At 43.3% G+C, this 17212-nt stretch overlaps 1 protein-coding gene across 1 annotated transcript in view; it reads left to right on the forward strand.

Moving 5' to 3' along the window:
- SLC6A2 (solute carrier family 6 member 2) overlaps positions 1–6085 on the forward strand; it is an 84456-nt gene extending 78371 nt beyond the window's left edge. The window contains exons 13-14 of the mRNA XM_067471121.1: positions 5625–5696; positions 5848–6085. Coding sequence (XP_067327222.1) covers positions 5625–5696; positions 5848–5871 — 96 coding nt within the window. The 3' untranslated portion in view covers positions 5872–6085. The remainder of the gene's footprint in view (positions 1–5624; positions 5697–5847) is intronic.
- Positions 6086–17212: the final 11127 nt, after the last annotated feature.

Genomic DNA, 17212 nt, shown 5'->3' on the forward strand with positions numbered 1-17212 from the left:
AGGTTTCAAATCTGTGATCATATTAATTTTCCTGTCACTACTATTGGAAAGCCTTCTTCTCTGCACTGTCAAGAAATCCACAGTATGAGGAGTTAAGTCGAAGCCGTTTCCAGTGCCAATAGATATTCAGACTTTCGCTAAAGTAGCTTGTGAGGACATCGTTTGGTCTTCATGTTGAACATCCAATATTGGGAAAGAGGTTCAGACTAGGTTGTCATTTGTCAGGTGGTGTCTAGACTGGCCAGTAAATCAGGAGCTGGTCTGGAACCGAAATGTGCTGAATTGATACTGAAGGGGGGCACATGAACCATTCTGAACCCACAGTAGTGTTGAGTTAGAGTCTATATCAGTAGCTCTCTTTGTCGGTCCCCAGATGTTTTGATCTTCAACTCCCAGAAATCCTAACAGCTGGCTGGGATTTCTGGGAGTTGTAGGCCAAAACATCTGGGGACCCACAAGCTGAGGACCACTGGTCTACATGGTCCACCTGGGTTGAGACTGCATTGGCCCTGCTGGACCATAACCTCACTTGTCAAGTTCCTGACCATTGCAGGTGCCCCATACTAACATCAGCAGAAGCATCTCCATGACCATCAAGGAGGGAGTCAATCTCTCCAGTGGACTCTTATTGGTCACTTGGGTTCCTCTGTTGATAGCAGCATGGGGTTCCACCAATGGCCAAGAGCTCACCCAGGCTGTCTAGGAGCAGTAACAGTGGCAACATGGCCATGATCCATCCCCTTTTCCCTATAATGATGAGTGCAGGACAAAGGGGGTGGTGGCAATGACCCACATAGACAGCCTGCAAACTCAAATCCGATGTGAGCCTGCTGTCCGCACTGCACCAAAGCCATGGGTTTGCACTAGAGTAAGCCTGCACAACCTTTGGGTCTCCAGATGTTTGGGCCTCCAACTCTCAGAAGACCTAGCCAGCTAGTCCTGTGCCCAGGAATCATGGGAGTTGAAGTCCAAAACACCTGGAAGGGGCACAAGTTGTGCATACCTACTCTAGCAAACTCCAGAACATCCCCTGACTTTTCTTAACATGGGACTAAAGCAGATTAACCCCATAATACTTACCAGAAGTAGAGGAACAACTGAAAGACAGCCAGGATGAAATACAAGGTGAGTCTGGTTCATTAGACATATGTAGACAAGCCCTACAAAACTGGAAATTATTTATGGAGAACAAGTAAACCTTGAAAGAAAATGACTGGTTAAAAAACTGATTTTTCTGACCAGAAATCCTGCAAAGTTCTGATGGTGAGCAGCAAGCTTTAGGAAAGCCCAAAATTCAGACTGGATTATATGAGTCTAGGGCCCCTCGTGGCACTGTGGGTTAAACTTCTGAGATGCTGAAATTGCTGACTGAAAGGTTGGTGGTTCGAATCCGGGGAGTGGGGTGAGCTCCTTCTGTTAGCCCCAGCTTCTGCCAATCTAGCAGTTCGAAAACATGCAAATATGAGTAGATCAATAGGTACTGCTTCTGTGAGAAGGTAACGGCGTTCCATGCAATCATGACCTTGGAGGTGTCTACGGACAATGCCGGCTCGTCAGCTTAGAAATTGAGAGGAGCACCACCCCACAGAGTTGGACACAGCTAGACTTAATGTCAGGGGAAAGCTTTACCTTTTATATGAGTCTATACTGCCAGGTAGTCTGGGATAAGCAGATAATCTGGGATCAGACCCTGGGATATAAGTCAGTGTAAATTCAGCCTGCTTATATAATTAGTGTGTATTACTAATTACATAAGTATTACACATATATATCTTTGTGTCGCCTTGCTCTCAAAGTGGGACACGAAAGAGCTCACAAAAAGCAACATCTAAGATAATGGGGTGTTGTAGGTTTTTTCAGGCTATATGACCATGGTCTAGAGGCATTCTCTCCTGATGTTTCGCCTGCATCTATGGCAAGCATCCTCAGAGGTAGTGAGGTCACTACCTCTGAGGATGCTTGTCATAGATGCAGGCGAAATGTCAGGAGAGAATGCCTCTAGACCATGGCCATATAGCCTGAAAAAAACTACAACAACCCAGTGATTCCAGCCATGAAAGCCTTTGACAATACATCTAAGATAATGTTTTAAACATAATTAAAAATGGTCACATTAAAAATCCACATCAAATCATTAAAAAACACCCCTCACCCTATAAAAAGGTTCTTTGCAAGCAATGACATATTCAAAACTTGCTTGAACAGACATTTGGTCTAATTGTAGTGTCCACACAAAGAATTGTTTCAATTCCTCCAGGGCTGGTTTCATCCTTTGCCATCCAGTACTTGAGAAAAAGAAGAAAACAAATGGCCACTAAGATTGTGAGTATAGTGGGAGCTTTCAAAAACAAAACAAAGGATGACTTAGGGTAGAGATCTTTCTCAGATCACTTCATGTTGTTGCTATTTTTCTATCCTTAGCACAAAAAAACCCCCAAACCATTCCTGTTCTACCATGTTAATTAATAACTGCAGAATAATCCAACTTTCTTTCTTTTTTTCTTTTTTCTTTTTGGTGCAATGAGCAAAACGTCTAAAAGGTCATGTGGTGTGCTGACTGTTTTTTCCTCATTTTTAGAAAATAAATAATCATTTGCAGTAACACTGATATGTTATTTTGGGTGAAGTCATAATCCCAGTGTGGTGTAGTGGTTTGAGTATTGAGCCTATGACTGGTTGACTAGGAAGCCCATGGGGTGATTTGAGGCAAGTCATACCCTTTCAGCCTCTGAGGCATGCAAAGACAAAGCCCCTCGGAACAAGTCCTGCCAAGAAAACCCTTAGGATTGCAAAAAAGTCAGAAATGACTTACTGTATATTGTTGTTGTTCATTCGTTCAGTCGTCTCCGACTCTTCGTGACCTCATGGACCAGCCCACGCCAGAGCTCCCTGTCGGCCGTCACCACCCCCAGCTCCCTCAAGGTCAGTCCAGTCACTTCAAGGATGCCATCCATCCATCTTGCCCTTGGTCGGCCCCTCTTCCTTTTGCCTTCCACTTTCCCCAGCATCATTGTCTTCTCTAGGCTTTGCTGTCTCCTCATGATGTGGCCAAAGTACTTCAACTTTGTCTCTAGTCTCCTTCCCTCCAGTGAGCAGTCGGGCTTTATTTCCTGGAGGATGGACTGGTTGGATCTTCTCGCAGTCCAAGGCACTCTCAGCACTTTCCTCCAACACCACAGTTCAAAAGCATCGATCTTCCTTCGCTCAGCCTTCCCTAAGGTCCAGCTCTCACATCCGTAGGTGACTACAGGGAATACCATGGCTTTGACTAGGCAATGGATCTTGGTTGCCAGTCTGATGTCTCTACTCTTGACTATTTTATTGAGACTGGACATTGCTCTCCTCCCAAGAAGTAAGCGTCTTCTGATTTCCTGACCACAGTCTGCATCTGCAGTCATCTTTGCACCTAGAAATACAAAGTCTGTCACGGCCTCCACGGTTTCTCCCTCTATTTTCCAGTTGTCAGTCATTCTTGTTGCCATAATCTTGGTTTTTTGGATGTTTAGCTGCAACCCGGCTTTTGCGCTTTCTTCTTTCACCTTGATTAGAAGGCTCCTCAGCTCCTCCTCGCTTTCGGCCATCAGAGTGGTGTCATCTGCATATCTGAGGTTGTTAATGTTTCTTCCAGCAATTTTCACCCCAGCTTTGCATTCCTCAAGCCCCGCACATCGCATGATGTGTTCTGCATACAAGTTAAAAAGGTTGGGTGAGAGGATGCAGCCTTGCCGTACGCCTTTCCCAATCTTGAACCAGTCTGTTGTTCCGTGGTCAGTTCTTACTGTTGCGACTTGGTCCTTGTACAGATTCCTCAGGAAAGAGACAAGGTGGCTTGGGATGCCCATCCCACCAAGAACTTATTCCTAAACAAGATACTGTATATATTTGAGTATAAGTCTAGCTTTTCAGCCCTTTTTGAGACTAAAAAAAACCCCCTCAGCTTATACTCCGGTGAGGGTCCTGGCAGGAAGGCATGGGGCTGAAAGAAGGGCTTTTTTCAGTCCCACGCCTTCCTGCCAGAACCCTCACCTCTGCACAGCAACCTATCTTGCCTTTCTCTCCTCCTCTCTCACGCAGCACACACCTTCCTCTCCTCCTCTCTCAGCTCTCTCAGTCTTTCCCACTTTTCCTTATTCATATACACATAACATTTTCCCCAAAATGTATAGTTAAAACAAACTGTGGTGAGTATTGGAAGCATATGTAAGCACTAGGCTTGGTTGATAAAAAAAAATGGTTCAAAACTCATTTCGGATGTAGGGAGTGCTGGTGGTTCGATTCTAAAGTCAATTCCGATTTTCACGTGTTCAAAACTTTTTGAAACTTCCAAGACTTTCGAATTATTTTTGTTCATGGTTTGAAAGTATCATTTCCTGTTTCATTGGGTGGCCTTTACTTTGAAAGTAGTTGTTTTATTCCAGAAGCAGGGGAAAAGCAAGCCAAGGAAATTCCTTCCTTCTCTGGTTTAAAACTGGCTTCTCTGGCTTTGAAACTGGCTTCTCTGGCTTTAGCTAAAACCAGGAAATTCCTTCATTTTCTGGTTTAAAACTGGGTTCTCTGGCTTGAGCCAAGGCCAGGGACCAGAAGCGGGGAAAAGCAAGCGAAGGAAAGTCCTTACTTCTCTGGTTTAAAACTGGCTTCTCTGGCTTTAAAACTGGCTCCTCTGGCTTGAGCAGAGGTCAGGAAATTCCTTCCTTTTCTGGTTTAAAACTGGCTTCTCTGGCTTGAGCCAAGACCAGGGACAAGAAGCGGAGAAAAGCAAGTGAAGGAAAGTCCTTACTTCTCTGGTTTAAAACTGGCTTCTCTGACTTTAAACCTGGCTTCTCTGGCTTGAGCCAAGGCCAGGGACCAAAAGCTGGGGAAAGCAAGCGAAGGAAAGTCCTTACTTCTCTGGTTTAAAAGTGGCTTCTCTGGCTTTAAACCTGGCTTCTCTGGCTTGAGCTGAGGCCAGGGACCAGAAGCGGGGGAAAGCTGAATAATTTCCGACTCACTTCATGAGTCGTAACAAAAATGGCAGAAAAAGCTTCGGAAGAGCAAAGGGACTTCCAATAATCTTAAAAACTTCAAAATTGCTTCAAAAAGGTAATTTTTCCGACTTTATTCCAAATTACAAAGATTCCGACGGTACCTAACCGTGCCTATTAAGCACATTTACATTGAAGGTTAGAATAATGATTTCATCAGAGTTGGGCAGTCTTATCTTAAATTACAATTTTATGTAAATATTTGAAAATATTTAACCTAGTGATACCAATTTATTGGTATCTATTCATATTTTGAAATTTACCAGTAGCTGCGACATTTCCCACCCTCGGCTTATACTTGAGTCAATAAGTTTTTCAGTTTTTTGTGGTAAAATTAGGTGCCTCTGCTTATATACAGGTCGGCTTATACACTAGTATATACGGTAGTTTAAAAAAAGAAAGAAAACACCCCAAAGACTGCTTTTAATGGCCTGGAAGTTCCCTGAGTTCATTTCTGAACAGTGCTCAGCAGTCTTGTTTCGTGGCACTGTGCTTCCTATATTTATACGAAAGTAAATTTGATCCATTGCACACAATATGAATGCACAAATATAGATGTCCACAAAAATGGTTTTCTCTTCTCCTCATGCTCTTTGTCTTTAGAGACTAGCCTACTGCATCACACCTGAGAACGAACACCATCTTGTAGCAGAAGGGAACGTGAGACAGTTTAAGGTTAGTATTCTTTGCATTCCCTTCTTCCATTTTGGTGTGGAAAAAAAACTCCTAACAAAGAGCCACATGGATCAGAATGAACAGAACTCATTGTGAGAATACCATTGTGTTTAAGTTTCATTTTTCAGCCAATTCTTTCTCCTTCTTGCAGCTCAAGCATTGGCTATCTATATGATGTCAGGGATTTCAGGAGAAGAGTCCGTCTTTTAAAGCTATATTGGGAATACCCGAGAAGTCACCACCAAAGTTCTCAACCACGTCTGGTTCTTGTTGACTGGCTGGAAGGCACCAAAGATCACCTCCGGATTACTTTGGGTGACCATTCACCTTCCGTTCTGTAATGCCTGGTCATTCCAATTTCTTCAAATGAATTTCCCAAATGGCTTGTATTGATATTTTTATTTATTATTTATTTATTTTGATATTGTTTTCAGCATGTGCTGATCTGTATCTTGACCAAAAAGAATTGCCTTTGCTTGTGACAGGTGCAGAGGTGGGTGGATAATAACCAACTTCTAGTTAGAAGGGTTTTTTAAATATATATATATTGTGGGGTGGATCCTGACCAAAAAGAGCTGCCTTTGCTAGTGACAGAAGCAAAGATGAGAAAAATAATAATCAACTTTTAGTAGGAGGCAGGGAGATCAAGAGAATATTTAATACAGACATGGTTTGGTTGGGAGAAGATTCTGTAGGCATTAGCAAGTCTTAAAGAGTTGGATGTCCATCAACAGGTTGACATACTCGCGGACAACATCTAGTTGTCAAACCATAGAGTTGATGAAGATCATGTAGATCATTAGTATTCAAACTTTGCCCTTCCAAATGCTGTACTTCAGCTCCAAGAATTTCAACTGGTAGCTAAAATAGCTGGGGATTCTGGAATTCAAGTCCAAAACACCTGAGGAGCAAAGTTTGGGAACGATTGATGCTGATCATCTAACCCAGGCCTGCACTATCTGTGGTCCTTCAGGTGTTTGGGACTTCAACACCCAGAAGACTTAGCCAGCTTGTGCAGTGGTCAGGAATTCTGGGAGATGAAGTCCAAAACTTCTAAAGTCCAAAACTTATGAAGTCCAAAACACTTGAGGAGCAAAGTTTGGGAACCATTGATGCTGATCATCTAACCCAGGCCTGGACTATCTGTGGTCCTCCAGGTGTTTGGGACATCAACACCCAGAAGCCTTAGTCAGCTTGTGCAATGGTCAGGAATTCTGGGAGATGAAGTCCGAAACTTCCGGAGGGCCACAGAATGTGCAGGACTGCTCTTATCCAATTAATCCAAATATCCAACAAATGACTGCCTAATCCCTGGATGACCTTGTTTGAGGACTTCCCCCTTTCACAGCTATACCCTCATGGAGTCATGGAGTCATAGAGTTGGAAGAGACCTCATGGGCCATCCAGTCCAATCCCCTGCCAAGAAGCAGTAAAATTGCATTCAAAGCACCCCCAACAGATGGCCATCCAGCCTCTGTTTAAAAGCTTCCAAAGAAGGAGCCTCCACCACACTCCAGGGCAGAAAGTTCCACTGCTGAACGGCTCTCACAGTCAGGAAGTTCTTCCTAAAGTTTAGGTGGAATCTCCTTTCTTGTCCCTTTATCTGCAAAGGATACATTCCAGGATGTTGTGTGGATATGTGAAACTGCCAATAATTCCCATGAATTTATGAACTGAGTTCCTTCTTTCCCCAAAGAGTTGACTGGCAACTTCTTCTCTCTTCCAAACTTCAAATAAACAGGTGCAAATCAAATGGAAATTAGAATTGTATTATTGCAGAGAAACATGACTTCTGACAGATGTTCAGACCAGTGCTTTCTTTCATCCTCAGTTAATCTGCTTAGCCAATTTTGTATCACTCGATCCACTCTTTCACACATTCCATTTCCCTGAGGGAAGTAACTCCGTAATATTCACTTACTTTCTTCCAAAAACATTGACACAGATCCATGAATAACTGAGGCTCTTTGTGTTGGAATTTGGATATGTGTTGTGTAAGAAAGGCTTTCTATCAGTTCAGAATGAGATTGCTTCACATGTTTCCCCTGTAAACTGTGTGATGTAGTCTACTTGTGTAAGTCAATATTAATGCTTTCTCATGCACATAAGCAAATTTAAATTCCCCAAAGCCACTCACTCTAAGGGTTGTCTGTCAACTCTTTTTCTTCAACTACTATCACTAAGACCCCTGATAGACCATTGTGGCTTTTTACATGAGACAACTGCTCCAGCTTGCTTTTATAGCTTCAGTTGATGGATGAACCTATGAGAACTTGTTGTTCATTCATTCAGTCGTCTCCGACTCTTCATGACCTCATGGACCAGCCCACGCCAGAGCTCCCTGTCGGCCGTCACCACCCCCAGCTCCTTCAAGGTCAGTCCAGTCACTTCAAGGATGCCATCCATCCATCTTGCCCTTGGTCGGCCCCTCTTCCTTTTACCTTCCACTTTCCCCAGCATAATTGTCTTCTCTAGGCTTTGCTGTCTCCTCATGATGTGGCCAAAGTACTTCAACTTTGTCTCTAGTCTCCTTCCCTCCAATGAGCAGTCGGGCTTTATTTCCTGGAGGATGGACTGGTTGGATCTTCTCGCAGTCCAAGGCACTCTCAGCACTTTCCTCCAGCACCACAGCTCAAAGAACAGCTATGAGAACATCCTCACCCAAATTCCACATCTGTCACAATGCCAGGGCTCTGCCATTATTCCAGCAGAGGTGAACCAAACAAACTCCCAGTTTGTGTTAAACAATTAAATTGAACAGGACTTATATTCTGGCTGTTTAAATAGTCCAAAACATAAAAATAACACTCAGCCACGGAATATAAAACAAAGCTGACAGCAAACACTGTTGCAGGTTCAAGATAACACTGTAATCAGAAGGTCCAATCCAGTGATCAAATGCCAAGAGTTCAATGAGCAAAGTCTAGGGATCAAGGGTCTATACCAGGGGTCCTCAAACTAAGGCCCAGGGGCCAGATGCGGCCCTCCAAGGTCCTTTACCTGGCCCTCACTCAGGGTCAACCTACGTCTGAGACGACTTGAAAGCACACAACAACAGCAGCAGCAGCAACAATCTTATCTCATCAGTCAAAAGCAGGCCACACTTCCCATTGAAATACGAATAAATTTATATTTGTTAAAATTGGGTTTTGCACTACAAACAAGATATGTGCAGTGTGCATGTTTTTTTTTATAATCCGGCCCTCCAACAATTTGAGGGACTGTGACTTGGCCTTCTGTTTAAAAAGTTTGAGGACCCCTGGTCTATACCATAGTCAAAAGCCAGTCCAAAGATTCAAAGTTCCAGGATTCCGAAGCTTCAGGAGACAGGTCAGGACACTGAAAATCCACAAACCTGGGGGGAAACCAGCAGCATCTACCACCAATATAAGGCAAATACTTTTCTCCTGAAGATCAGTCCCAAGGCTAGCTCCTTATATCCAGAAACACCCAGCTGCAACCTATCTCTTGCATACCTCTACCCCTTAATTACTTTCACCCATGAACTCTTACTTACAGACTACTCAACCCTTTAGACCTAAGACTTACATTAACCCTTCCATCACCAACTGCTAGGCCTACCACTACCACCAACCACCATCAACTGAAGAACATGATACATGACAAACACTAGCACTATAACTGCATAATATGGATGAACCCCTAGTTCTCAGCTTACAAGCACCTGCCTGACCTGAGCTAAGACAAGAACAGGGGTACATCTTGTGAACAATATTCATGTGCTGGAAAAGAACCCATCTTTGAGGATGATCGTTGACAACTCTTGGTGACAACACATACGCATGGAGTCTTGGTGGCTCAGACTAAAGGCCCAGCTAACCCAATATCCTGGCAGACAGATGTCTTCAGGGAGTACACAAACCAAAGCGCAGAACAAATAAGCCTTTCTCAGGATGCCATAGGATGGAGCCATGGAATAATAGTGCTCCGACTGCCCATTGTGAATGGACATCCAACTCTTTCCTTCACCACTCAGTTTCAAGAGCTGTCAACCATGAACTGAAAGAGAGGGACTCAAAGCCCTATCCCAATGAGAGGTCTGTAAGTAGATGTGTTGTTTTTTTAATCCTGACCTGTGAGCTTATTGGGAAGCTTCCCAATTGTGTGTTTCCTCAACAGCCATTTCCAAAAACTACCCAAGTATCTTATCATGTCCTCTTTTTCAAGTCTGCCTTACTGGGAAGAGCTCTATAGTTAGGCTTTTCTTGGTTAATGCCAACCAAGGTTTTGGTTTAGGATTGCTTTGCTTAATTTGTAATGCCTTTTTATAACAAAAGGTTTAATAAGGGTACCTCTGTGTATATCAGTATTTTTATCTGTTTTTACCTGTGACGAAATGGAGGGGAAAGTATATTGTAAAATGAAACGTTGTAAGCTTTTACATGGAAAGTACTCATCCAACTCACCCCTACAGTCCGTCTGATCAGCTAAACTTGACGGCTAGATCTTGTCTAGCAAGATGGTTTGCCTTTGAACCCTCAGTGTTGTGCGGTTAGAAAGGAAAATGACACATCTGCATTAACAGTGTTGTGAGCTGCGGTGTCATATTCTCCAAAGCTGCCTTAATATCTGATAGAGGAAGTCCTGTGTGTTTGTAGTCTATATTCTCAAGAAACTAGAGAGTATTTTTTATGTGTAAGTTTGTTGTGGAAAGTTACGTGTAACCAAAAATGGTGCAGAATGGAAAGAGAAACACAACTCATACGCTCGAGATGAAAACAGCCTCCCTTGACAAGATTTCTTGCAGGTTATGATTCCCATTGATCGCACTGGATTGGATGATTTTCCTCAGTTGAGGTTAACATGGAAGCCACCTTAAGTATCCTATTCCCTGAGTTTGTCAAAACCCTTCTTCATATTGAATTTAGAGTCATAGAACTAGAAAGACGGTGGCTGGAATTTTATTGATGAGTTCCAATTAGAGTAGTTCACTAGTGTCTCACGAATGGGAGCAAGGCATTATTGGCATCATACTTATGGAATACCCTCACCCTCAAAGCCAAACTGGCACTCATGTTGATATAATTCCAACTCCATGTCGAAAAGTAATGCCTCCACCTTCATAACTCCTCAACAGATGGTAGTACTGATATGTGGCAGGTACTGGCTTGTTCAGTAGACTCTCCTCTACAGTTCCATTTTGGTGGGAAGCCTTAGCATTGAATGGTTGTGTTGTTAAAGTGAGAAATATGGAACCCTGTGCAGACAGTCGGTCAATGAGTCTTAGCAACATGCAGTCATTGAATTCTTGACAGCAGAAGGTGTCACCCCAAAGGAGATTCATCAGAGAATTCAAGCTGTTTATGTTGATTGTGTTGATGTGAATACTGCACGTCATTGGGCAAGTAAGTTTAAAGATGTTGAGGTGGGAACATCTGACTTGCATGACAAACAAAGAGTTAGACGTCCTGTGACAGCAACCACTGAATTTCACAAGCAAAAGGTTGACAGATTGATGCAGGATGATTGTCGTATCACTCAGAGAGAAATTTCAAGCACAATCAGCATTTCACAAGAATGGGTGGGTCACATTATTGTTTTGCTTGGCTATCGTAAGATCTGTACATGATGGGTTGCGGAAACAAAATGTCAACTTCTTCCGTGACGGCTTCAGAAAACTTGTTCATCATTGGCAGAAATGTATCCAATTGTCTGGTAATTATGTGGAAAAGTGAACAGTGTTAGTTAAAGAGCACATTCTAAGGATTATTTCTGCATTTGATTTATTAAAATATTCCCATCCAAACCCAGGTAACGAAGGTGGAGGCATTACTTTTCATTCAACCCTCGTATGTCTATAGTTGTCATCCTGAATAGTTTTAAATGCTATTGGCCCTCCATATCCATGGGGGATTCATTCCATAACTTCAAGTAGATTGCTAAACCTGCGAATGGTCATGTCCCAGTACACAAAATGGCGTAGTACATACTGTATTTGTGAGACGGGAGAGAAACATGAGACTGGAGAACGAATGAATATCTGTGAAATGATGGGACATGCGAATTCATGCTAAGCATTGATTCCCACCATTTCCAGATCCTCAGTCTCTGCAAACAATACACAACACAAGTAGCCAAGAACATTCTATATTTGCAAGACTGGAAAGGTTTATAAATCAGTGGGAGTCCAAACAGAGTGCTCAACCTCCCTGTCATTAAAAAAAAGATGAATCCAACCAATAGCCACCCAATAACCTTTCTCTATTTAATATCTGAGATGTCTCAGACTGAAAGTTACATTTCGTTTCATTTTATGGATTCCCCATCTACCCATGATCGTAGGAACCATTCTGCATCCCTGCATATGAAACCGGGAATAGCTGTGTTTCATTTCATTATGGAGACAAGTGTGGTGTATGCACTGGTTGACTATATTCAAGATGTTGGTCAAATCATTGAATGTTGAGTATTTGTCCTCTTTTCTTTTTCCTGTCCTTATGTGGAACATTGTAAATAAGAGTCAGGTTTTCTTTTTGAAGAAAAGAAAAACAAGCTGTGCACTGTAAATGTATAAGGTCTATACAAATATTGTGTTACAAAGTCTTATTTAAGTTGACATAGAAATATGCACTACAAAGAAGTATATACAATAAAGAGTATCTTCTGTACCAATCTACGTGGCCTCACAGCTTGTCTTTGTTTCCATTCTCTTTTTAACAAATGGCGATTATGATGTTCTTGAATTCACATGCGAAGAACCACTGTCTGTGTTGGAGTAAAGATTGACTTGTTGTGTGGTCCCCAAGGATATGTCTCTATTGCATTTTTTGACAAGGTTCATCTCACACAACATTTTCTATCTCTGTGCTTCAATACTTCAATAGTCTGCAAAAATTGTCAAGTAGTCCCTTGTCAAGTGGTCCCTGGTCAAAGTGGTCCCTAGTCAAGTCATCCCTTGTAAAGTGGTCCCTAGTCAAAATGGTCCCTTCTCAAGTGGTCCCTGGTCAAAGTGGTCCCTGGTCAAGTAGTCCCTGATCAAAGTGGTCCCTTGTCAAGTGGTCCATTGTCAAGTGGACACTGGTCAAAGTGGTCCCTGGTCAAAGTGGTCCCTGGTCAAGTAGTCCCTGATCAAAGTGGTCCTTGGTCAAGTGGTCCCTTGTCAAGTGGTCCCTGGTCAAGTAGTCCCTGATCAAAGTGGTCCTTGGTCAAGTGGTCCCTTATCAAGTGGTCCATTGTCAAATGGACACTGGTCAAAGTGGTCCCTGGTCAAAGTGGTCCCTGGTCAAGTAGTTCCTTGTCAAGTAGGCCCTTGTCAAGTGGTCCCTGGTCAGTGGTCCCTAGTCACGTAGTCCCTTGTACATTGGTCCCTAGTCAAAGTGGTCCCAGGTCAAGTAGTCCCTTCTCAAGTGGTCCCTGGTCAAAGTGGTCCCTGGTCAAGTAGTTCCTTGTCAAGTGGCCCCTGGTCAAAGTGGTCCCTAGTCAAGTAGTCCCTTGTACATTGGTCCCTAGTCAAAGTGCCCCCAGGTCAAGTAGTCCCTTCTCAAGTGGTCCCTGGTCAAAGTGGTCCCTGGTCAAGTAGTTCCTTGTCAAGTGGCCCCTGGTCAAAGTGGTCCCTAGTCAAGTCGTCCCTTGTAAAGTGCTCCCTAGTCAAAGTGGTCCCTGGTCAAGTAGTCCCTTGTCAAGTGGTCCCTGGTCAAAGTGGTCCCTTGTCAAGTAGTTCCTTGTCAAGTAGTCCCTTGTCAAGTGGTCCCTGGTCAAAGTGGTCCCCAGTCAAGTCGTCCCTTGTAAAGTGCTCCCTAGTCAAAGTGGTCCCTGGTCAAGTAGTCCCTTCTCAAGTGGTCCCTGGTCAAAGTGGTCCCTAATCAAGTGGTCCCTTGTCAAGTGGTCCATTGTCAAGTGGACGCTGGTCAAAGTGGTCCCTGGTCAAAGTGGTCCCGCACTCTGACTTGGGCTGGCTTTGAACTCATGATCTTTCGGTCAGTAGTGATCTTAATGTAGCTGACTCAAAGTGTCTAACATTAAAAGTATTGCAAAAGTATTGCAACTGAAATCAGTATGGACCATTAAGAGTTTGCTCCAGGCACAGTCAGCCCATTGTATGCTAATCAAGGTGGTCAGTTGAAAAGATTCACACCTAGCCCAACTTACAAAAGCCTTTTGTCTCACCCTGGTCAGTCCACAGATATATAAACCCCTTTTTTCCCAGCTCCAGCAGACCTCTGAGGATGCTTGCCATAGATGCAGGCGAAACGTCAGGAGAAATGCCTCTAGAACATGGCCATATAGCCCGAAAAAAACCCACAAGAACTGAGTGATTCCGGCCTTCGACAATATATTGCAATTCAATTTTTAAAAAATGCAAATGTACAATATTTAAACAGTATTAAACATCATTAGTATTAAAAACAATTCAGTTAAATCCATACAAATGTAAAACAAAACAAAATAAGTCAATGAGCAGCTGTCGCCAGCAGCCAAGACATCAGGCTTGTGAACAACCCACCATATAAAATGATATGGATGGAAATCACTACTGGTAGGAGAAATGGCAGCTGGAAAAACAAAATGGAGAAATCGCGCTGTGAGAATCAATGCATGAAATCAGTATGGACCTCAAGAAATATTCATTCCAAGTTCATGCAAGGTTTTGGAGAAGACCGGCTGGAAACAGATGGGCCTACCAAATGTCAGATAGGATCAAGTGCTTTGGGGATTTGTTTTGCTTTGTTTCTTGTGCACAACAGATATGTTTTCTTTCTCAATTGACAAATTTCATGGCGGGTGGTTGTTTCTCATCCCTTCTCATGTAGCATAGATGTTCTGCTTTCTTCACACTTGTTTTCCTGCTTGGATTAAGTCCCTGATCCTTTGAATGTGTTTATTCCAAGAACTAATCAAATCCAGTAGAGGAATTCCATGACGATCCCAATTCAAAAATGTGGCCTCTAGAATACCAGCAGTATCGCTGATCGTGCCAATTCAGGAATTCATCAGGATTGATGCTATAGACTACACCATTTAGGAATATGGAATGTTCCATTTTATAAATAGGCATGTGAAATCCTGCCAGTCCCAGTTTTATGGCATTTCTAATTCTCACCTTTATTTCAGTTGAACCTTCCCTTCTGAAACTTTGGGTTTTTTCTTCCCACCTTTCTGCATGAGATTAGTATACATATTCTAAAAGAAAAACAGTATTTATATTCCACCCTTTTCACCCTGCAGGGGACTCAGGGCGGACTACAATGTACATATACATGGCAAACATTCAATGACATAGACACACAACATATATAGACAGACACTCGGAGGCTATTTAACATTCCAGCTTCTGGCCACCAGGGGAGCTGTTGCTTCACCGTCCATTTGTGACACTGATGAAATACTTCCTCATTCTTTGCATGCTTGCTGGAGATTTTTATGGCGTCGTAAATTAGCCTCTCCGCATAAGCGGTACCTAAATTTCCTACTTGACAGATGCAACTGTCTTTCGGGCTGCAAAGGTCGACAGCAAGCTACATAATATGATTGGAAGCTCACTCCAACCTGGGCTGGCTTCAAACTCATAACCTTTTGGTCAGTAGTGATGTTAATGCAGCTGACTCCCAGCCAGCTGTGCCACAGTCCCAAACTTGGCATAAATAGTCAATATGTCCAAATGTGAACACTGGTGGAGTTGAGGAAAAAGAGACCTTGACATTTGGGAGTTGTAGTTACTGGGATTTATAGTTCACCTACAATCAAAGAGCCCCTTGAACCCCACCAACGATAGAATTGGGCCAGGCTTCCCACACAGAACCCCCATGACCAATGACTCATTCTTTCCATACTTCCTGGAGATTTTTATGGCCTCGTAAAATAAGTTAAATTAGCCTCCCCACATAAGTGGTAACTAAATTTCCTACTTGACAGATGCAACTGTCTTTTGGGCTGCAAAGGTTGACAACAAGCTACACAATTTTGGTCGGAAGCTCACTCCGACCCGGGCTGGCTTTGAACTCATGACCTTTCGGTCAGTAGTGATCTTAATGCAGCTGACTCCCAGCCAGCTACACCACAGTCCCACTGCATTTATTTGAAATCAAGTGTTTGGAGCATTGGATCAAAACCCAAGAAATTCCTTGAAAGCCTTGCCTTTGAGAAAGTCGCCTTCTGAGCCTTTGACACCAACTTGTGAAGATTGCCAAGAAGATTGACACCAACTTGGTGTCAACTTGTATAAACCACCTTGAGTCGACTGAGAAAGGCAGTATACAAATATGGTAAATAAATAATGTGCATTTATGTACAGTAAGACCCCCCCCCCCCCAATATCCTTGACAGACAGGTTCCCAATAAGAAAGCAGTTACCTGAAACCACAGATATGACCAAACACAATGACTTCTAGCCTCAGCATTTCATAGTGTCACTCTGTTGTTGTTGTTCATTCATTCAGTCGTCTCCGACTCTTCGTGACCTCACAGACCAGCCCACGCCAGAGCTCCCTGTCGGCCGTCACCACCCCCAGCTCCTTCAAGGTCAGTCCAGTCACTTCAAGGATGCCATCCATCCATCTTGCCCTTGGTCGGCCCCTCTTCCTTTTGCCTTCCACTTTCCCCAGCATCATTGTCTTCTCTAGGCTTTGCTGTCTCCTCATGATGTGGCCAAAGTACTTCAACTTTGTCTCTACTCTCCTTCCCTCCAGTGAGCAGTCGGGCTTTCTTTCCTGGAGGATGGACTGGTTGGATCTTCTCGCAGTCCAAGGCACTCTCAGAACTTTCCTCCAGCACCACAGTTCAAAAGCATCTCTCTTCCTTCGCTCAGCCTTCCCTAAGGTCCAGCTCTCACATCCGTAGGTGACTACAGGGAAGACCATGGCTTTGACTAGGCGGATCTTTGTTGCCAGTCTGATGTCTCTGCTCTTTACTATTTTATCGAGACTGGACATTGCTCTCCTCCCAAGAAGGAAGCGTCTTCTGATTTCCTGGCCACAGTCTGCATCTACAGTAATATTTGCGCCTAGAAATACAAAGTCTGTCACGGCCTCCACATTTTCGCCCCCTATTTCCCAGTTGTCAATCATTCTTGTTGCCATAATGTTTTTTTTTTATGTTTAGCTGCAACCCGGCTTTTGCGCTTTCTTCTTTCACCTTGATTAGAAGGCTCCTCAGCGCCTCCTCACTTTCGGCCATCAGAGTGGTGTCATCTGCATATCTGAGGTTGTTAATGTTTCTTCCAGCAATTTTCACCCCAGCCTTGCATTCATCCAGCCCCGCACATCGCATGATGTGTTCTGCATACAAGTTAAAAAGGTTGGGTGAGAGTATGCAGTCTTGCCGTACGCCTTTCCCAATCTGTAGGACCTACAAAATCACAGAGTGGTATCCTCTCAAAGAATTTGATAAGTTTTACAGAATAGTTCTATAGTGACTTCTGAAGTAAGCATACCACAAAAACTCCTGGAGGACCTATATCATTCCTAGAGACATACTTTTCTCCTGGGTGCAGATAAGTAAAACTGTGAATAGCAGAATTCCACATCTGCTATAGTCCTATACACATTTTTGTATCACAT

Source organism: Anolis sagrei, chromosome 8 (assembly GCF_037176765.1).
Source record: "Anolis sagrei isolate rAnoSag1 chromosome 8, rAnoSag1.mat, whole genome shotgun sequence".
Classification (NCBI taxonomy): domain Eukaryota; kingdom Metazoa; phylum Chordata; class Lepidosauria; order Squamata; family Dactyloidae; genus Anolis; species Anolis sagrei.